Genomic DNA, 21,527 nt, shown 5'->3' on the forward strand with positions numbered 1-21,527 from the left:
ATGGTAGGGGTGGCGCTACGGAATGAGGGAGTGAAAAGCGCAGCTGTGATGAGTTCTCGATGGAGACGCGAAAAATGGATGGATGATGGTTATGTCGGGTTTGAGGAAGCCGTGGCCAGGGCTGGCGAGAATCGGCTGCATTGACCTTTGAGAAAAAGTCGATCCCCGTTGGTTGCGCAGGCCAAGTCCCGAGACAAAGTCCAAAGTCAAGTCACGACATGGACTCACGACTCAGGACCCACTCTCTAGGAGTCCTTGCTGATTCTGTCCAATCCGCCTTCTTACACTGGACTTGGCCCGTGCACCAATTGACCAATTGACCCCTGCATCCACCCGGCTGCCTGCACATGTAGTTGACGGGTCGCTGCTGCTTTTCGTCGCCTCAACTCGACCAAAGTCAACAAATAATCTAACCTCGACGACTTGGAGCAGAAGCTCTCCGGCCGCCGTGGCCACGCGTGCATCTACTAACTAACCAGCAGCAGACGACCAGTTCAGAATAATTGGCGCATCTGTTTTTCTCTTGACTTTTTTTCCGACGCCGTCTCCGGTACGCCATGAACTGTGCAAGCTTGTGCTTTCAACCGAACCCAACGCTGACGGTGCCTACGCTGTAGAAGTCTCCCCTTTACGAGCCCTCCAATCCAGGCTTTTGGGATTTGGAACCATATCTTCGAGCATAAAAAAACTCCGGCCATAATGTCGACTCCTGTTCCGTCGACACCCACAAAGGCATCGCCCGCCGTTGACAGTCCCGGCACATGGCGGCATCCGCGATTGAATGAGATCACACAAAGGCAGAGTGCAACAAGTTTCTCCGAGAAAAATGTTCGGCACATAGCCTACAACATAGTTGCCTTGTTAGCCATGTGGGCTCTCCGTCTGCTTGTGAGAATGAAGATGAACCCCCATATGTAAACAAACAATGCGAGCACCATGGGGTAGCATCACGAGCTAACTTCTGTCTCAGTGTCTCCAGCACATTCCGAACGTATCTGAGCTGGGCGTGGCTCGTCTTTCAATTCATCCCATTTATCCAGATCTGCCTTGCCTGTCTACCTCTTGTGCGCGCAAAAGACGACCTCTCAGACATCCCCTTGACTGCCGGCCAGCGAAAGCTGCTGGGTCTTCCGCCGTCTTCGGCGCCCCCGACGCCAGATGCCAAGTTCAGTACTCCACCACGGTACTCAAGGACGCCTTCGATTGCGGGATCTGTTGGGAGCAGAGGAAGCTATGCCAGCTCGCCGTTGTCCGGACGAGGAAGCCCGCTTATTCAGGGCTCTTTTGGGGCTTCCGGCTCCCAATACTCCCCAGTCGGCAGTCCGCTCCTGCAAAAGAGCATCGGTGAGCTAGGCAATAGCCGACGGGCATCTTTTGGATCAGGTAGTCCGTTTGGCTTGGGTACGTCGGCAAACTTGTTTTCGGACCCGGCTTCTCCTAGCCACACTGGAGGCAAGAGGACTAGCGTGGGGCTGAATAGCAAATGGCTCTATGAGAGGGGAAGACGATCCTCTAGCAGTGCCTGGCTTCATTAGATGGCAGGGAGCTGATGGGTTTTGTACAAGACGCGGCTCTGGTAGCAAAGCGTGGAAACGAAGTGGTGGAGACTGTGTTGTTGGGCATAGAACCAAGCCACATATGTGAGCGCACACATTTCATGCAATAGCACCTGGTTGCTAAGCAATGCTCCACGTACCCGTCTGTGCTCGTGTTATTCCCATCCCATCAGCGACGGCCTCTTAAGACAGCCGTTTCACGCCCGAATCACCTCTAAGCGCCTCCACCGTGTGCCTTGGACGAGAAGGGAAGAAAGCAAGTAGGTGAAAGGTAAGTAAGGGAAGACAACTTGGGCGTTCGATGCAGCATTTCAAAGTGTCGAGCCTATGGGGGTTGGATGGAGACCTGGGCTGCCCCGTGGCTGTTTGTATATAACTATATACATGTATACATGTGTGTGTGTATGTGTGTAAATTGCTGCGTATCTTTACCGCTACAGAGAAAAACTCTTGACCACCGACCCGTATTCATAACAAAGGCCTGTTTGCGGCTTGAGACGTACGTCACAGTGATCCAGACCGATGCTTGGCCCCTCGCTCCCGTGGCAATGATCTCTGCAAGCGGCGTCAAGTTTTACACATCATAGGACACCTGCCTTATTCGTTGTTCCTATATCTTTGTAGCGTCTGTGGCATGATATGACCGCCTGCTATCCGGTATGCACTAATACTACAGTATGCTGCGCGGTAGCCAGGCACCCGATCTGGTGAAATGGGTTGAGCCACTGCGCTGCGCGTCGCTGCTGGGATGCCGATTCTCTGGATGCTGGCGCTCCAGGCGATGGTTGGAGGACACCTTGTTCAGTGAATTGGCGCTCACGTCGGAGCAAGGCGGCTGTTACAAAAGAATAAAGCGTCTATTTTGTTACGCAAAGTGGCTGGATCCGTAGAGATCAAAAAGAATGCGCAAGGTTAACCTCGATGATGAGGGGCAAAAGGGTTGCGTAAACCGGGATTCGAACCCGGGTCGCATGCTTGGGAAGCATGCATGCTAACCACTACACTATTCACGCTTGTAGTACTGCGACGTTGGACGCTCTTGTTGCAGAATATGTAGACTGGCAGGTGGGGGACGGGCAAGTTCCATCGGTAAAAGCGTGGTTGGAAGGCCTTCATGTTCTATACCTGCCGACCGTCAGCACGGAATTTGCTCGCCTGATGAATCGGAGCTCGTTGAAAATACGAAATGCATCACGCCACGTTCTGGCCCACAGTGCATCGTGTACAGTGCACACAAAGTGCTCACGGCGCTGCCTGAGCGCTTGAGACTCCCCCACCTCGAGCACCAGCACATGAACACGGCATTGATTGAAGGTTTTACATCCCGCGGAACCGTGTGCGTGGTCTTCGCGCTGACATGTTGCTTCCTCGCCTGATCACGGTCGGTTTTGCCCTCCCTGCCGCGGCGCAGCTCAGCCCTCTCACCACGCCGTTCCTCAACCTCACGGCCGTCACAGCCGCCCATGGCGAATCGACGCTTGAATGCTGGAGGCTCGCAAACCCGTTCAAGCAGACCACAGAAGCCGGCATCTCGGGCTCCTTGCAGCTGTCGCTGGGAGAGCTGGCGAATGGGTCGTACAGCGTGATTCCCGCCAGGTTTGACGGCGGATTCCACCATGCTCCGGCCTTTCAGTACGTGCTTCAAAGCTCCTCACAGTCTTGCGCCAGACTGACTGGACTGACCGGGCCGCACGCAAAGATACGTCCTCTTCATCAGCGGGCTGGCGCACATAAGCCTGTACAAGGGGCGTGACGAGGCGTGGATCCAAGGCGGCAAGTACGGGCTGCTCATCGCAGCAGACACGGCTGATCTGACGGAGCATGGCCATCTAACTAGGTATCCGAGTGCTGCGGACACGGTTTCGGTGACCTTTCAAATCAAGGACAGGCAGAGCTTCAAGTACAGCTTGCTCCATCAGGGCCCGTGTACGCAAGACGAAATGGTTGGCATATGACGCACAGGCATGCCGAGTTTTGTTTGCGCGGGCACTGCAAGGGCGACGTTTCAAGGCGTTGTATATACTGACTGGTTCGTGCGACTCTAATCGATTGCCATTATACTTGGGGGGTTCTCTGCCGTCTCGCTCTCGTATCCATCGTGGTTTGATAAACTTGCCAGACTGGGTCTCCAAGGGATGATGGAGACTGGCACAATATTCACGCAACGCTCGCGCCGGCCCTCCCCCGCCCTCTATCGGCCGCGCGGGAAAAAGGTTGGCCGTGGCGACGTGGGCAACTTTTCACGAAGCTCCAGAGGGGCTGTGGTGACTGTCTGTCGGCTGATTGGAGTTAGAAACTGGGCCGCGAAGAAGACGGCCGATGATTCTAGCCGTGGGCTGGATGGTCAAATACGCACCAGACCGGGCAAGTAGCAGGGTGCTTGAGCAGCCACGCGTCGATGCATCTCCTGTCAAACTCATGCCCGCAGGGAAGCTTGCGTAACTGGATTCCATGCACAAACGGCCCGGTGCAGATATAGCAGCACCTGTTGTGTGAGCTTGACGCCACTGCGGTGTCGTGGACATGGCTTGGCAACAGGGGCGGAGCCTCGAGTGTCGGCTTGACAATGTTGAGGCGTCGTCGCGAGGCGCGGGCTGCATTGTTCCCGTATGAGAGTATCTGCCTCCTCAGCAGACGCGCTGCGAGCCCTAAAATGACGGCGAGAGCAATGCCTAGGCCGGTTGCCAGACCGTTTGTCCGGGGCATGTTGTTGCGAGAAGCGGGCACGAGGTCTGTAGGCCGGTACCGTAGTAGAAGACTGGCGGCAGACCGTACATGTAGCCGATTTAGCAGTCGCCTGCCTCGAGTCTGATGTCCAGAAAAAAAAAGAAGAAAAAGAAGTAGTGGTAGACTGGCAGCGTTGTGTGTATCAGCATGATGAAGTCGGTGCCGCCTTTTGACGCCGAATGAACGACCCAGTTCCCGGCCGCGTCGGCCATTGGGTACTCTATCCAGTTGAGAAGCTGGCCTCTCGATACAGGAGCATGGTTGGATAGCCGGTGCGTTGTCCACGGTTTCTGTTTCTATACATGCCGCCCAGTGCTCAGCGAGTCAGCCTTGGGCCTCCATGACGCCCGTTGAAGCACGCCGTCCAACTGTCCACGGGCCCATCGTGCTATTCTCCTCATTCCGTCTTGTCCTGTGATGACGCCCAACCGCTGTAGATCTAGCAAGCGGTCTCGTAGTTTCCATCGTCGCGCGTTTGTCAGTTGCCCGGTATCTGGCTTGCCTGGAAACAAGCAGCTTGAGGCCGCGTCGGCCCAACGATGGACGTAGAGGGCTGATAAACCTCTCTTAGCCGAGGCTACGCCTTTCATCTTGTATCATTTTGCCGTGGCAGCGAACAATCGCGTCCTGCCTATCCCAGCTTGAAGGGCTCAAACTTGTGCATCAACTTGGGCATCCATGGTACATTACAGTCCTGGCTGGCCGTGGATCTCTAGCACCACCATGACCATCATGCCTCGCGGATGAGCTGTTCGCCAATCTTGGTGCGAGCCGTGTCCACGATCCGGCGGGTTCCGTCTACACATGAGGTACTCGGCGCCTTTGGCTTGATGTCGCCGTTCCTCGGGCAAGGTGAGATGGCGACTCCCCGAGTCCCCGCCTCCGCGCCGTCACGGGTCACGACTCACAACCAGGCTATTGCTATTGGGGCTACTAAAATTGCTATTGGGGCTACTATCGCCTCACTACTATCTAAATTTAGTCTAGTAGCTAGCTTTCTATACTTGTATATATATTGTTAATAGCAAATACTACTTACAGCAAAAACATATATAAAAACTAAAGAAATTACTATTATATATATTTTATTATATTAATTACTAAAAAATAAAAATGAAAACTTTTCAGCCTCTAGTCTATAGCACTACTATACTAGCTTAAGACTGTCTCTAAAATATAAACTAATATAAAGACCTTCTTCCTTGCACTGCATTGCCTCTACTTATGATACTATACAGTAGCTACACTAGAGGCAAGGCGAGAGAAGAGAATACTAGTTAATAGTTATTAAGTATAGCGTGGTGGGGTACCGAGCAATTGACAATGAAACGCAGGCCAGTGAGTGACAGTTCAGTTCGAGAGTGTAGATGACCCGACCATTGCTCGCCTACCTGAGGTGACCTGACCATTGCTAGTGGAGAATTTAGTGGGAGCCTTAGTTTTAAAAGCACTAGTTAGGGTAAGGGTTAAGGTTAGGTGTTTGGGTTAACTCCGGGATATATACTGCCTAATTAGGAAAGGTCAGGTCAGGTCAACTACAATGGTCAGCGCTGTGGCTCCCGGAACAAGGCGTAGCCGGCAGACGGAACCGCGGCAACGACCTGGGGTGTGGATCCTGGACGAGAGCTTTGAAACAAAATCACCAACTCTGCCGATGCGGACGGCGGTTTCGCCCACCACGTGTGAAGATGGAAGATGCGACGCCCGACACTCCGTACGCAGCGGCCAATGCGCCCAGAGCGTCAGGTAGCCATCTTCACGCCCGTCGGCTCCTGTTTCGCATTTCGGTTGCCCGCGACGCAAGAGCACGAACCCCGGCGGCCGAGCCGCATGAGGATGGCATCAATGGCACCGCGCCGGGCTGAGGACGTGTATAAATGCTTCTGTTTTCCGCTCGTGTCTTGGCCAGTCGTCGTTCGGTAACCAGTCCTCTCCTTGTCCTACCGTCTCTCACATGCTCTCCTGACGCGGAAGCAGCGTCGCCTTGTCAACTCGACCCGCCTCTTTTCTTCTTCGGCGTATCTATTGAATTCGACAGCTGGCCTGTGGTTCCCAACGACAACCGTCGGGCTTTTCTTCTTACACCTCGAGTAACTTGTCTAGTCTGATTCAACTATTCCAAGATGAGATTCTCCCTGGCCGCTGCCCTGGCTCTGCCCGCCGCCCAGATGGGCCTGGCTGCTCCCGTGCCGCAGTTCCCCGGCCTGCCGTTCGGCGGCGGCCTCCCCGGCCTGGCGCCGTCCCCGGGCACCAACTCCGGGCTTGCATCTACCGGATCTGCCACGTCTGCTCCGGGCTCGTGCCCCGGTGCCGGCAATCTCGGCTTAGAGCTCGCCACCGACCACATCAAGTACACGGCGAACCCGCAGAGCGCTCTCGAGCCCATCCCCTGCGACAATAGCGTGATTCGCGACAGTCACCGGTCAGCTCACGCCTTGCTTGCCGGGCCCGCCTGAGGGTGGGAGGGGGCTCAGATACGCGTCGGATTGGGAATCGGATTGCCTACACGGCTGTGGCTGCCGCGAGGACAGTCGGGCATGATTTTTTCTTCGCTTGTATGATAGAATAATACAAGCTAGTTTCGTACACCTTTTTGTCATTACCCGCTCGGCCGTGTAGGCTCGCATCTCGGTGACGGTACACATGTATGTCTTGTGTTACACCACACCACAGTCCGCGTACTTGACCCGCGGGCCTGGCACGGACAAATTTGTTTCAAGTACGGAGTACGGAGTACGTGGTTGTCATATTCCCTGTTCCCTCAACACCCGGGCCGAGGGACACTCGCTGTAGATACATGCCCATTGTCCACTGTCCACACGCCATGCCTACCCTCGTCTCTCGGCCGCCGCTCAGGCTGAGGGTCCGTATGACGTAAACCAAGGAAGCCGTGGTCACTGGTGACAGCCGATATCCCAGGTCCAAGCTTTGCCCGGCCCTGGCGTTTGGACCCGCCCCCTGCCCGTGGGACTGACTGTAGGGCTGCTGAGCCTGCGGCAATCTTTCTTGATTTTGAACCCTCGGAGCTGCTGCAGCCTGTCATTTACCTGTGGACGCTTTTTCCGGTTACGGGTGCGGATACGTACGTACATTATACGCTCATCATTTTGTAGAGGCAATTCGGCAAGCTGCCTGATTCTGCGTTGCCACGCCAAACCGACTGGTCGTAACTGACAAGAGTCACGTGAGTCACATGACTGACATTAGTCACATGACTGATGAGCCGTAAGCGGTGCGTCGAGAATGTGGGGAGCTTCATGACCCATCGCAATTGACCAATCGAAGCAGAGGCTGCCATCGAAGCACGTGGCGTACGCCCCATACGAGCCGCGAGACGAATGAAGCTGGCTTGGGAACGAATTTCCCATTTGCGCGATCCCACGACAGGCGCCCCCCGTCTGCATACGATGAACCCGAGCCACGATTCCGTCTGCATGCCATGCAGTGCACAAAAATCGAATTGACTGCAGAGCCGATGCTCAGCCGTCCATTCTGGGAAGTCTGTACGGCATACCTATCGGTGTCGACGGAAATCCCGTAAATGCCCTAGAGCCCCGACTTTCCAGGATTCCGAGGCTCGGCGCCACGTAAACACCGCTCTGACTCTTAACTCCTGTGAGCCTCGCCTGTTTGCAAGTTGACGCGTTATTTGGCAGCTAAGACTGTGATATCAGGTGACATTAGGCTCAACGTCTCCGCCCCTGCCCTCGGCGAACTGGGCAGGAGACGAGCCCGCAATAGACGAGCAAACCAAGGCCAAACGGATCACTCTGGTGTCTTGGGCCCCGAAGTCGCCCATCCACACATTGTAGGCATCTCATTTTCAGGAATTGGTTTTGAGGTTGGCGTCTTTTGTGGCGCCCACCGAGTACTTTGAGCGCATCGCGAAGCCGTTGCCTTCGCAAGCAGTGGCCCGGCCTACGTGTTAAGGCGACATGATCGGCCGTACGCCGGTGGCTGGAATATCAAGACGTCGTCGCGTAGGGAATAGAAAGATAGCGTTATCGCAAGAAGGCTGATGACTAAATTGTTTTTTTTTGAGGGGGCAGCCTCTTTAATCTTGCCAGCCGGCTGCAGAGCACCTAGCCGCAAGTCGAGTAAAGAAGAGGCCATGCGAACTTTTGCATGGGCGGAAAATCCGGACAAGCAATTGCGTTTGGTCAGCAACAAGGCTTGACAAGATGGAAAAACCAGCCCGGGGCCGCTTAGGACGGCACATCACGTAGAGCTTGGGCACCGCACAATGAATACATGTATGATGCCGGCCAACAGCTTGTCTACACTGCTTGCTCGCCTGTGCACTCATTCTATGCAGCGGCGCTCGGCCCAAGTGGTAACCGGGAGCCGAAAACAGCAGACTGCACGACACTGCACTCCTTGACCTGCTGCTGCGCCTGCTGCAGCAATGCGAATCCATCTGTAGCCGTCTCTGCCGGGCAGCAAGCCGCGGGCCGCCGCCCAGTTCACGAAGCGCAACCTGCAAGACAACGGATGGCATAGCCCCTACCAATCAATACCCAGGTACGCGCCATCGTGAACCTCGGTGCTTCCGGCGAGCGAGCATGGTGCTCCAGTCTCCCCTTGTCGCAGCCGGAAAGGACCACCAGCTTTTCGAGACAGGCAGGTTAGAGGCAACAAAAGCAGACAGGAACAGCGTGAAACGTGAGACACATGCCTCGCAGCCAACTCATTCATACGTACTTACATGTGCGTCGATGCCCAACACAACGCACAGAGCCCCTTGCCATCCCGCTCGTCTCAAGAACCCGCCGGGTAGTTGCCGTGTGCTTGCCGCCCGCTTGCAGTTTTGCTTCCACTTCGCAGACTTGGAGTGTGCTTCTGCGCCAGGGGTCAAAATGCCTCTATCTGCATGTGTTGGCTGGCGCAGGCACACGGCGAGGTGGTGCAAGCACAATGTAGTTAACAAGTTAGCCATCTACCGTGCTGATTCTTGCCAAACGAAATGACATAAAAACCACCCGCATTATTTAGCCGATAGCTCTCAACGTTGCCGATCTATTCTCCCTGAAGATGGCTCGGCCGTCCGCCGACTGTAAAAAACCATGTGCGTTTGTTTACTGATGGTGCTTGGGGCAGAACCGGATCAACGCACCTGAAGTTGCCTGGAAAATTGGTCTTCAAGTCCCAGACGCCAGCAAATGCAGGATGCAGTGAAGACGAAGCATCTCTGTGCTGTTTGTCCAGAGCCTAGCCAATGGCCAGGGAGAGTCCTCCGCAGCATGGGAAATGACAAACAATGCCCTGCTGGCTTGCTGTCTTTGGACACGTCATGCCGAGCAGACTGACCGATTGGATACTTTTTCAGTAGCAGCAGTCTGCGCAAGGCAAGACTGGAAACGCCATGGTAGGCCGCGTGAACGTCAACTTGGGCACATGAAGACGAGTGACTGCTTGCACGGCTGACCATGCATGATTCCGGAGGCGGTCCAGGAATCCGTCAACGTGGGCCGCTGCTAGGGGGATCCAGCAGTCTCGTGACTGATGTGAAATTGGAATATCGCAGATTACGGGTTCGGTCTCGTCGGCGATGGGCAGAGACGACCGGTTAGCGTAGTAAGAACCCGTAGCTAGTGGGGCGAAACAGTTAGCCTAGCAAGGGGGAATTAGTCCGGAATGTGTTGGACACCAACAGACTACAGTCGCGTAGGTAAAAAACCATGGTGGAGTTGGATCGTGGTCCGCATGCAAAGCGTGTGAGCGGCGATATGCGTTTGCACCCCTCGGCGACAATCTGGATGGAGGCACCAGGGGCGGAAGCTTGCGAGTCGAGCCTAATATGGAGAATGCGCAGATGTAGAAGGGTCTGGTTGATGCTTGGTGCGACGCGGCGACGTTGCGCTGTTGCGCTCCTGGTTGCGAGCGAAAAGAGTCGGACAGGCTGTCCCCAACTAGGAAACCCGACGGGGGAAGCGGCGGGTATATTTCGATCTGAGACTGTGAGCCGAGTCGAGTACCCATTAGTACTCGGAACTGGAAATGGTCAAGTGGTCTGGATGTCGCCTCAAGTCTGGAGCGCGATGCCGTGCGGGCGGAGTTGTGGACGTGGGCAAGGACAAGATGGCAGGGGCAGGCTTCCAGGCAGGGAGGCGCGTGCGGGCGCGTCATGACCGTATTACCCAAACAGGTAACTCGAGCCTCAAGCTTCCCCGGAATCTGCGGGGTAGCTGTTTCCTTGCCTGCTTTCTGCGCGCACTGCCTGGCAACGTCCGCGCCGTCGGTGGGGCGGGACTCTGGGCGAGGGCCCGCCGGCGGGTCCTGCAGCAAACCGTCCGTCCGTACGGAGTACATGACATGCGTCTCTGCGCCTGAGGTTGGGACGGCAGCACCAGCCGTCGACACCTGCAGACGCTAGCCGGCTGTTCCCGCCTCTGATCGTCGCGAACAAATAACCCGGCCAGTGCACTTGACGGGACCACGGCTGCCCGCGGCTGCCCGTAGCTGCCCGCAGCTGCCCGCAGCTGAGCTGGCCGTCACAGCTGGCCACCGTGCCGAGTACGGGGTACGACGGCTATCGGCCTCCATCGATGGCTGCTCACTGGCCCAAGCCCAAACAAACTCAAGCTCAAGTGCAGTGCAAACCCGTCGAGGTGCATCCACTCTCCATCTCGAGCCATGAATGCATCCATCTCGTCTTGGCTGGTTGGCTTTTCTGCCTTCGGATTAGGTCTGACCGAGCATCTTTCTCACCGCGGAGCCGTCGACTCCCTCCACCATCCATGTCCCGACACATCGAGATTCCTCAAATAGCCAGCCACACTCTGCTCTGTGTGTATTTGTTGACCCCTCAGTCCGTCTACGCTGCGCTGCAGTCCAGGCTCGACTGCATCTCAGCACACGCCATAATCGACCATTTACAATGGCAACCACGACGGCAACCGCCGACAGCACTACTCTGGTCGGCACCATCCGCGCGACAGCTGCCTCAGCATCCCCTCCTCAGCCGACCATGAAGGCAGTTCGCTTCCATGGCAAACGTGACATTCGTCTCGACACCATTGTTGCCCCCAAAGTCGGTCCTGGCAAGGTCAAAATTGCCCCCAAGTTCTGTGGAATCTGCGGATCCGACTTGCACGAGTATCTTGGCGGTGCCAACCTGATCCCCAAGCCTGAGAACCCGCATCCCATCACCAACGAGACCTTTCCCCTCACACTCGGCCATGAGTTCTCCGGCATTGTCCAGGAGGTTGGTCAAGGCGTCGAGTCTGTCAAGCCTGGAGACCGTGTCTGTGTTCAGCCCATCATCTACGATGGAGATTGTCGCTCGTGCGTCAGAGGACTCGAGAACTGCTGTGACCAGAACGGCTTTGTCGGTCTCAGTGGATGGGGTGGTGGCTTGTGCGAGACCATGGTTGTCCCCGGCTCTTGTGTTAAAAAGCTTCCCGACAACGTTTCACTCCAGGAGGGCGCCCTCGTTGAGCCTCTTGCTGTTGGCTGGCATGCCGTGGACATTTCGCCATTCAAAGAGACCGACAGTGTCTTGATCCTTGGTGCTGGCCCCATCGGCCTGGCCGTCGTGCAGGTCTTGGTCGGACGCGGCTGCAAGAACATCATCGTTACTGAAGTCAGCAGCAAACGCAGGGACTTCGCCATCAACTTCGGAGCACACCACGTCATTGACCCCATCAATGAGAATGTGGTGGCAAAAGTGGAGGAATTCACTGGTGGCCTCGGAGCAGACGTTGCTTTTGATGCTGCGGGTGCTCAAGCTGCCCTCGATACTGCGTTTGACGCATTGAAAGCTCGAGGCACCCTGATCAATATCGCTGTGTGGGAAAAGCGAGCCAACTTGGCCATGAATGGACTTGTTTTCCGCGAGAGAGGATACATGGGAGTGTGAGTACTCCCCCCATTAGCGCATTGATGCGTCATCTAACGATCAAAATAAAGCGCCACTTACAGCCTCGGAGACTTTGAGGCAGTTTTGGACGCAATCTCGACTGGTATGTAATGTGTATCACGCTTGCTGCTTGCTGCTTAACCACCTCAGCCAGAAAAGCTAACGCTTTATTTCCAACAGGCAAGATTAAACCTGCCAGCATGATAACCAAAACCATCAAGCTAGACCAGGTCGTCGAAGAAGGGTTCCACGCTCTGATTAATGACAAAGACAACCAGGTCAAGATTCTTGTCGATGTTGGTGCCGGGCTGTCCACGGAGTAAACGAATCGCTGGCCAATGACGACGTATGGCCCTTTTTATTTTGAATTGTACACCTATCAAAGACAGAGGAACCGAGGTTTCAGGCCTTGTACAAGAGTTTTAGCACCTACAAATAATCCCTTTTTAATTTCAATGAATGATTAATATATCTTGAGGACGATCCCATGTCGCGAAGTTGTCATTGTGTCAACCACGAACAATTGGTGAGCTGTTGAGTTCACGCCCGTCTCGTCTAATTGGGAATATGTCTGTGACTGGCAACTAATGACTTACGAATTAGGATTTGAGATAGCTTGGCATGGACCGAGGAATATGCGGATGGGGATGAGCCATGATAAAAAGATGTTTACACTCGCAACCTACGAATGAGTCTGCATCCCGACAGAGGAGACCAGTTGTCGTCATTATCAAGGACGACTGGAGGAAAGCATTCCGGCACGTGCAACTGTATAGGCAAGGGTATGGGGTTTCCCAGTTCACCTCGGTTGCGAGCCTTGTCCGGCACTTCTTTCCATCAGTCTTGATGCTTCTCGCAAGCCTCATCACATCCCAGCGATTGGTGGCTGTAAGTCTCAGATTTGCCCTGGCTCGGGGCAAAGACTGACGGATGAGAGAGAAGAAAAGAATGCTATTCTCTTCATGTTAAGTTTCTGCAAGGGGCCCTGCGGCCCCCAGGGTTCAATTCGTGGGCCGCCAGAGGTCAGAGCTGTTACCAAGGACGATGAAAGCAATTATCTGACATGTGAAAAAGGAAGGCTGTGACCTAGGACCCTTGGCTGTACTCGTCCACCGTTCTTTCCACAATGCTACATGCAGCATCTCAGATAAGATCATGGTTCCCCGACATGGCTCCCACAGCATCCGGCTCGTGGCTTCTTGACACGCGCATTGCCCTTGTAGTACTCGTCCAGCTTGCAGCACCTGGAGTCGTCGTTGCCTGCGCTCCACGCGCAGTAGTAGCCCTCGGTCCAATCGTACGGCACACGACCGTTCTGGTAGCACGGCACGAGCGTGGCTCTGCCGTCGAAGCAGGCGCCATTGAGGGCCTTCTGGCCAGGAGCGCAGCAGACGGGCCTGCTGACGGCGCCGCCGCTCTGGTCGACGTAGACGCTGACGTCGACGGTGCACTGGGACTTGGCACCCGGGCAAATCGTCCTGCCGTCAGAGCAGAGCTTGGTCCCTGCGTCGACGCAGAGCCCATGATGACGGCTCGGCCCGAGGCACTAGACGGTTCCGCCTCCATGTCGTGCGTGCACTGCGGCTTGGTCCCGGGGCAGGCGAGATCATTGGGACAGAAGCGGAAGGGCTGGAATTGGACTTGGCTGAGGGCTAGGTCGGGGAGACCGAGGCCAAGGGCGGCGCCTTGGACAAAGCGCATTGCTAGGAGTGCCTTTTGCGAAAATCGCGATGCAGTCAATGGTGTGCTATTGGGAGCGCCGTGACGGAATGATGGTGTAGGCCAGGCATATCAGGAGTCGGGACGTCCGACGTGGCCGGGGCCGGGCAGTTTTTATATACCGTTGCGACTGCGCTGCCGAGGCGAAGAAGATACATGTCGGTACTGGATTCTTGGTAATTCGTCCGCCCATTCTCTGGCACAAACTCACTGCAATCTTTTGTCATTTCGAGTCGCGCGCAGGAGAGGGCGCGAATGCCGGCAGATGTCAAGTCAGGCCGACGTGATAGATTGCAACCAAGAAGCAAAACGAATGCAAAGCGCGGGTCGATAGAGCCGGCCCAGGCACCCAGACGGTGCAGCCCAGTCACGACAGAGCTCCTTGTCCAACCGTGTCTTCAGCACACCCGTTATCACGGAAATCCTGCCCCTGACGACTCTACTAATACTTGACAGACGGAGGTGCGGCAACCCGAGTCGACTGGCCGGCCGCGCTCCGTCGATTCCGCAGCCGCATATGCTCCCGCCGGCTGGACATCAGGTCTGGCGTGGCACGGAAGAAACGCGGAATAGAGCTGCCGGTCCGAATGCTCTTGGCCAGCACGCTGCCATCAGGCCAGGGCCGTCGAGCGCAAGGGAAGGCAGGAGGCCTCGTCGCTGCCGACGTGGACGTCCCTCCGTGTTTCGAGGACATGGACTGTGTGAGACGTCGACTGGGACGCGCAGTCGGGTATTACTAGGCTCTAGGGCGCAGCTCGAGGATAGTCGCCGCTCTGCGGGCCAGTCGAACGTGCTCGTCGCACGACACCCGAGCATCCGTCAAGTGTTGAAGTACACATGTCGTCGGGGGCGAGGGTCCCGTGTGGTTGCGGCAGAGGACGCCGATGGATGGCTGGATGGCTGGATGGCTGGACGGCTCAACCGTCAGCGTGCTCATTGGGCTCACCGTTGAGCTGCGAGCAATAGCGGCCTTCGGATCAATGTCTCTAATGTCCAACTCGTCTCGTCATACAGACCTGTTGGTTAGCGGGAAGCCGAGCTTTTGTTTCACCAGTCCAACCGAGACGTGCATTCTCCCCGGTGTGCGTGCGAACGACGATCTGCCGTGTAACCTTGCCTGCAGCTACGCGCGCAGCGGGTGGCGGGAAGATGCTTGTGCGGATTCAATGTCGTCAGGTTCTTGAACGAGCTCACTTGGTCTACTCTTTACGAGGCGCGCACAAGTCACAGCCCCGCCATTTCGGGCTTCTCGTATGAGCCAAACGCTTCTTTGCCAGTTGGCTATTTGAGTGGCTCTGCGCCGGCGGTTGGCGGGTTTGTTGTCGCGCGTCAAACTCCAACATCGACAGATGGGCTCGGCTTCGGCGTGTCCTGGTGATACGGGACGGTTCACGCGTGTGGTGTACGGCGGCGCAGCGGCAGACGCGCGGGCACGAGGACGACGTTGTGGGAAACAGATTCCGAATTCAGGGAGCTATGTACAGGTCAATCAAGTACAAGTTACTGTGTCGTTGCGACGATCTCGAACACAACATGCGTGCTTGAACGACTCGGACCGTCTTCCGGCCAAACGAGCTGGATCAGCCCTCCACGCCTCCCAAGGTCCTCGTGTGAACCGAGACGGCCGGTCAAGGACAGCACAGCAAGCCTAGTAGCTCTCAACCGGGTTCCGACACATCGGACACGTGCCACGCAGCCGCAGCCACGGAACGATGCAATTCTCGTGGAACCAGTGCTTACACGGGAGGACCGTGACCGTTTCGCGCAGCCTCACCTCGTCTGTGCAAATGGAGCAGTTCATGTCGCCCTCGCCCTCCCGCCCGCGGAAGGCCCTGTCCACAGTCCTGCGCTCCAAGCCGCTGATCGCTCGCCGTGACGCGGGCGGAGGGGCGTCGGCGATCTCGACATCTTCCACGGATTCGAGCTCGTCTATGGAGTCGAAATCTTCCGAAGAATCGAAATCTTCCGCATACTCCAAATGGTCTGCGTACTCGAAGTGTCCCGCAGACCCGAAATCTTCCAGAGACTCGAACTCCTCCACGGACTCGTCCACGCCTCGGGCGAAACGGGGACGCCTTCTGCTGCTGCTGTTGGCTCCGCTCTCGGCGCCGGAAGTCGCCGTCGAGCTCGGGGCGGTCTGGTGCCGCTGCTGGTGACCGCGTTGGCGGACTCTTTGGTGAAACGTGCTCCGGGCAGTGCTGCGCGGTGGTGTTTGCATGCGGTCAGGCTGCGGGCTCGTCACGTCTTCAAACCAGTGCGATACATCGCGGCGCTCGTAGAAGATGTGCGGTTGCCACGGGCCGGGCTCCTCCCCGTCAGACTCTTCGGCCACGTCTTGGATGAAGCCAAACGCCACGACGGTCTCGCCTCTTCTACCACGCACGTTGTGCGTCGATATCGTAGGATGATGATGATGGGCCGGCCCGCCTTGGAGCCGAGCATATGCCGGGTCAGAGGGCGGGGGGCGATCGCGGAAACAGTTTCCTTCGCCTGCTTGGGCGCCCAAGGGACATTGAAAGCCTAGGTGCTCGGCGAGATAGCGAGCCCTGCGGTTGCTTACGAGGTTCATCTAGACGCGGCGTACACGATCAGCCTGGTACGGTGAAACGAGTCGGTATTGGAGCACGAACAGTTCGTGGCATCTCGCTGAGGTCGTCACCGCAGCCGTGACCACAGACGACCTCGGGGCCGAAGATCATTTCGACAGGCGGGAAATACCTCGCGAGCGGCAGGAAATGGGTGCCCCCAAAAGGCACCTGAGGTCGACACCGGCGACCGCAGCAGCACCGCGGCCAGGATTCTTCAGGCCAAGGCATCCTCCGAGACAGAGCGGGCCGGGGCCGTATGGAACGCCCGAGCGAGGAGGACGGGAACTTGGAAGGACGTCGAGACAGCGCTGGAGACCAAGTCGTGCACCGGTCAACGGGTGTCGTCCGTATGAGTGCCCCTACCCCTACGAACACTTGATAGTCTTGGTAGTCCCTGGTATCAGCGGCCGTCAGCGATGGATCGTCGGGCGCAAAAGCCGGTCGTTAGAGCCCAACGAGCGAGGGAGTACCGCGCAATTATTTCCGTCTCGAGAACCCGAGACCTCGAATATGTGATGAGAGATTGCACGCTAAGTGCATATGCATCTATTACTCAGCAGTCAACTTTCCTCGCCAGGCACAAGAAGGCTGCGGCTGAGCTGTTTGGTCTTGCGAGGGGGAAGCGATCCACGCAAGGAGATGTCGTGTTGCGTACTGCCAGGCAGCTACGTTGGGCCACGACAGTCTTGCGCAAACATTCTTATACTGGCCATGTGAACGGAGCCCGAGGACAAGGACAGCCATCGCGGCTGCTCGGGGCAAAGGCGCAACACTTTTGAGGCGCGAACGTGTGCTCCAAAGTTGCCAGAAGTATACACGGCGGCTGGCTTTACTCTTCCCGTACCTAGCACAGTTGCCTGCCGTGGAGTCGTCTTTGACCATGGCTGCCTCGAATGCCACGTGGTGCCGCCAGGGACTGCGGCGTGGAAGCAATGAGCACCGGCCAAAGTGTATTCTTTGACGAGCAAGGGCTGGTCTGCTAGGCAAGCCTAGGACGTCACTCGTTCCATTTCCCCGACACTAGCCAGGACGATACCACTCGTCTTCCGATGAGAGGCTGGCCCCGGGCCCGAAACCGGAACTATTCGTGCAACCAGGTGATCCCCAATCACGCTAGTCGCCCATGACACAAGTCGACCGCCTGGGCTCGGCCCTCCCAAACGCCTTGTCAGGGTCAGTGAGCGTGCATCGGCACCCAAACTTGCCCTCTTTCTGCCTCTGAAAGGCCTCTCCGCAGCTCTCCTCCGAGATGGGTGCAAGCTCGACTCATGGCTTCACGCCCTCATCGGCGGCCAGCTTCAGGAGCGCGTCCGTTTTCCTGGCGATTTCCAAGATGACTCCCTGTCAGCTTGGGAGCCCCGCCACAATTCTGGAAGCGGCTTGTCCGGGATGCCGAACATGTGGAAGTCCGCGCCCAGCTGCCGTCAGGATACCGGGCAATGGGCATTGTACGTGTCCACGAGCCTCGGGCAGTAGTTTTCGTTGCCGTCCCTGCAGAGGTGGCACGCGAGGCAGGCCCAGACCTGGGCGCCGACGTCGACGCGGCCGCCGACCCTCGAGTCCCGGACGCGCTGGCCGACCCGGACCGCTCTCCCGACGACCTCGTAAGGGGGCCCGTGTAGTCTCCCAATCCGCCCGTGGCCGTGGTTGCCCCCATGCCGATGCCGGTGCGGATGCCCGGTATGCGGTCCGCCTCCCGCCTCCCGCCTCCCGCCTCGGAGCTTCAAATGCGCTGTCGACGGCCGTGCCGTTCTCTCGCCAGCCTGATGGGAATCGCCAAGGCTGCTGACTCTCTGGCCATCGTTGACGGCAGCGTGCGTGCGACTTGAGTTGGGACCGTGGCTCGTCCGGGTGCTCCCCATGGCGGGCACATTCGGCATCCCGTTCCACTTGCTCGGGTCGCGCAGTAGTCCTCTCCATTCCATCTACATCAAAGGAGAGGTCTACATCTAGACACACCGTATTTGCCATCGACGGCCTTGTGCGTCCAGTCTGTGATGATGACTCTGCAGTTCGTGCGCCATGCCAGTCGAGTTGGGGAAGTGTGAAGAATACCTGGGCTCCCAAGAACACGGGCTCAATGGCAGCCAACCCATCTGCCGACCTAATTGATCTTCCGTGGCCAACTTTAGCTCTTTTTCGACTTGCCCTTCCGCTTCTGCCGCCAAATGCTCCCTGCTCGTTGACCTGTGCAAGAGACTTTTCCAGAGCATTCATAACACATCATTCAAGATGATCATGAATAGTATCAAGCCATTTGTGCGACTCCTTTGGATAAAGGATGAACTTGTACTCGTTCGCAGCTGAGCTTGGCGTGCGTGTTCTACGGCACGTACGTTGCTTGAGCGTGACTGCATGGCAGGGCATGGAGATCTTTTGTGTATTCGAAAGTTGCGTAACTACTGATTTATTTTACAGCGGCATCGGCGCTATTAAGATATTTTCTGCTCCCGAATGGCGCGAAAGCACTCCATCAGGAAATCCCTCTGGAGAAGTACCCTATGGAGCTGGTCAGAATGGGGCGAATGAGCGCGCAGTGACAAGTCTTTGCGACCTGCGGGCAAGCATACATACATTGTCAGGAGGAATGGCACGGCCAGGCCCGCCACTTTGGCGAGCGTCATGACTGGATTCGTGTCCGGCTCATCCGGCGCGCGAAGCCAGTGCGCGGCAACCAACGTCGACAGCGTCACGACAGCCATACGGCCAGGCACTATGCTCCTGATGGTGATGTCTGATCCGTGCCGGCCAAAGTACGCTCTGATGAAGGCCCAGCTCCAAACCACACGACAAGACATGTTGATAATGTTTGCGAGTACGAGACCCTGTGCGCCGAGGGGAAAGACACGCATGCAGACGAATGCGGCGACGGCAAAGGCGACGGAAAATGCCCCCATCCACATCGACTGCCGCTGGACCTCGGTCTCGGAGGCAACGGATGCGATGAACGACTCGGTGATTCCGTTGAGGGCCAAAAAGGGGATGTAGAAGCAGTAGAAACCCAAGACGTCTCCGGCGCCATTGTCTGTCCACCGTCTCCCCGCGACGACGGAGAGCAGGGGCGGCGCGGCAGACGGACCGAGGCCTACTGCCACGGCCGACAGGAGGGTGTACAGCCTCAGAAGAGTTTGCAGGTTTTTCTTGGCCTCTTGAACCGCCGCCGTGGGTTTGGTGTCGCGCGCTTCCTTTCCTGCAGACGCAGCCACCAGCAGTCGCGAGAAGTAGCTCCGACTGCTCTCCTCCACGGGCTGGAGAAGCATCCGGGCCAACAGCCCGCCGTAGTTGCTGGCCATGGCGTACACGCCCTGCACTTCGGGTGTGGAGAGCGCAGAGATGAGAAGGGTATCCCCCTGTGTGAGGAGGTGCTTGACGATGCTTTGGACCATCATTCTACTGGCGAGCGTCATGGTCCGTCTGTCAAAGTATGACCATATGTAGTTTGCGCGGGACCCGCCGTCGGCCGCAACGGCCCTCGGAAACAGCGTAAAGCCAATCGAGGCCGCGAGACGGTAGCCAGAGACGAGGTAAACCAGCAGCAATGACACGCCGTAGGTGACTTGGCCGAGTGCAAAGGGGAGGACGCCGAGATCCAGGCCCCGCCGCGACGCCAACACGGTAGATCCAAACACGGCCAGGCAGCGCAGGAGAGTGGCGGCTGACTCGGCCGTGGCGCGGGTGCCGAACCGCAAGCGCCTTTGCATGAGGACGAAGCACGGCTCGGACAGCAGTTCCACCATGGCGGCCAGGCCGTACAGACGGAGTGAGGAGACGAGATGTGGCGTTTCCAAAACCGACTCGTTGGCGTAGGCGAGGTACATCCATCCCAGGCCAGTGCTGACGAACAGCCCGAGTACAATGGCTAGATAGCCCAAGTTGACGACTGCCTGGCTGTCGCGACGTCTTGTCTTTAGCAGCTGCTCCTGGTTGTCGCTTGGGGACGATTCCGCGTTGCTGCTACCCTGGCGCTGGATTGCAACGCGGAGACTCTCTCTGGCGAAGAAAAGAACCGACAAGTAATACACCTCGAGTTGGCTAGAGAGGCCCACGAGCCGCGGCGTAAGGAAGCGCAGGAGGAGCTGACTAGCTGTAAAGCTGACGAGGCGGGATATCAGCTGCAACAGGATGAGGAGGGAGGCGCCTTTGACCAACGACGGACGGCTCGGCTGAGAGGGGGACGACCGAGAGGCATGGCCGGCATCATGGCTCGCTCCATACTTGAGTGCCGATGCCATGCTAGCGCGGACCAGCGAGACTGAGAATGCTGGGCAGCGAATCGCGAATGAGTGACGAGGGTGTTGATTGTTGAAGACACCGTGGATGGGTCAAGTCGACAGACGGGGTTTGGGCACTCATCCGTTGGGGGCGAATATTGCCCCTATTGCCGAGTGCAACGACTTGGATGGTTCATTCCCAGAGTCGTCTGTGAAAAATCAACAAAGTCGGGATACTGCCGACGTACCGAGATGGTCAAGCATCGAGTCAATGGCTGTTGATGTTGAACTTTGGAGCTTCCGCGTCTGCCACCGTTAAGCTGGCGGAATGTTCGGGAAGAACCTTGATCCGCACCGAGCCTTGGTGCGGAGGGGGTGGGTTAGGGTTAGGGTTAGCAACTGCCTGGGTGACTGACACCAGTCCATCTACGAGAATAGAGAGAAATTGGGCCCCCCTTACCGCACGCTGGACATTTTATTGAATTGATAGTACTGCATCGTAGCCGTGTCACGTGGTATGCCCGCGAGCGTTGATTTGCCGACTGTCAGCCGTGGCGGCTTAGAGATGGCGATATCATTGTATGGGGTAGAGGAGTTCATTTTCATGGTCATGGATAGCAGATGGCGATCAAAGCAGCTTGGCTGAATAAGTTTTATAGTTGAGTTGGAAAAATGGCGAGTCCACAACCTACTTTGCCGAGTAGAAAATCTCCGCATGTCACGGGAAGGGTGTGCGGCGACAACGGACGAGGTAAGCGTCGACTCCGTGCTGCGGGTACGCAAGCACGTGGCTGTGTTATGAAATGGGTAAGAGGTGCAAATGTATATATATATATATATATTAGATCTATAGATTTATGAGAGCTAT

General features: G+C 56.7%; 6 protein-coding genes across 6 annotated transcripts; 4 read left to right on the plus strand and 2 right to left on the minus strand.

The window, feature by feature from the left end:
* Window positions 1-699: 699 nt before the first annotated feature.
* On the plus strand, window positions 700-1,535 carry MAM_06391 (Nuclear pore complex component; the record flags this gene model as incomplete). The annotated part of the gene is made up of 2 exons (XM_040825189.1): window positions 700-914; window positions 971-1,535. The coding sequence occupies 2 exons, from the start codon at window positions 700-702 to the stop codon at window positions 1,533-1,535; spliced, it is 780 nt and encodes a 259-aa protein (XP_040676845.1).
* Window positions 1,536-2,913: 1,378 nt separating this feature from the next.
* Window positions 2,914-3,511, plus strand: MAM_06392 (uncharacterized protein; the record flags this gene model as incomplete). Its single annotated transcript, XM_040825190.1, has 2 exons — window positions 2,914-3,188; window positions 3,256-3,511. 2 exons carry the CDS (start codon window positions 2,914-2,916, stop codon window positions 3,509-3,511), a joined length of 531 nt encoding a protein of 176 aa, XP_040676846.1.
* A 2,895-nt stretch (window positions 3,512-6,406) lies between these two features.
* MAM_06393 (uncharacterized protein) lies at window positions 6,407-6,739 on the plus strand (the record flags this gene model as incomplete). Its single annotated transcript, XM_040825191.1, has 1 exon — window positions 6,407-6,739. One exon carries the CDS (start codon window positions 6,407-6,409, stop codon window positions 6,737-6,739), a length of 333 nt encoding a protein of 110 aa, XP_040676847.1.
* A 4,421-nt stretch (window positions 6,740-11,160) lies between these two features.
* MAM_06394 (sorbitol dehydrogenase) lies at window positions 11,161-12,464 on the plus strand (the record flags this gene model as incomplete). The annotated part of the gene is made up of 3 exons (XM_040825192.1): window positions 11,161-12,137; window positions 12,204-12,244; window positions 12,322-12,464. The coding sequence occupies 3 exons, from the start codon at window positions 11,161-11,163 to the stop codon at window positions 12,462-12,464; spliced, it is 1,161 nt and encodes a 386-aa protein (XP_040676848.1).
* Window positions 12,465-13,294: 830 nt separating this feature from the next.
* On the minus strand, window positions 13,295-16,559 carry MAM_06395 (uncharacterized protein; the record flags this gene model as incomplete). The annotated part of the gene is made up of 3 exons (XM_040825193.1): window positions 13,295-13,644; window positions 15,601-16,429; window positions 16,491-16,559. 3 exons carry the CDS (start codon window positions 16,557-16,559, stop codon window positions 13,295-13,297), a joined length of 1,248 nt encoding a protein of 415 aa, XP_040676849.1.
* A 2,321-nt stretch (window positions 16,560-18,880) lies between these two features.
* On the minus strand, window positions 18,881-20,680 carry MAM_06396 (oligosaccharide translocation protein RFT1; the record flags this gene model as incomplete). Its single annotated transcript, XM_040825194.1, has 2 exons — window positions 18,881-18,947; window positions 19,023-20,680. The coding sequence occupies 2 exons, from the start codon at window positions 20,678-20,680 to the stop codon at window positions 18,881-18,883; spliced, it is 1,725 nt and encodes a 574-aa protein (XP_040676850.1).
* Between the last annotated feature and the right edge of the window lie 847 nt (window positions 20,681-21,527).

Source organism: Metarhizium album (assembly GCF_000804445.1).
Source record: "Metarhizium album ARSEF 1941 chromosome Unknown scaffold_20, whole genome shotgun sequence".
Taxonomy (NCBI): Eukaryota; Fungi; Ascomycota; class Sordariomycetes; order Hypocreales; family Clavicipitaceae; genus Metarhizium; species Metarhizium album.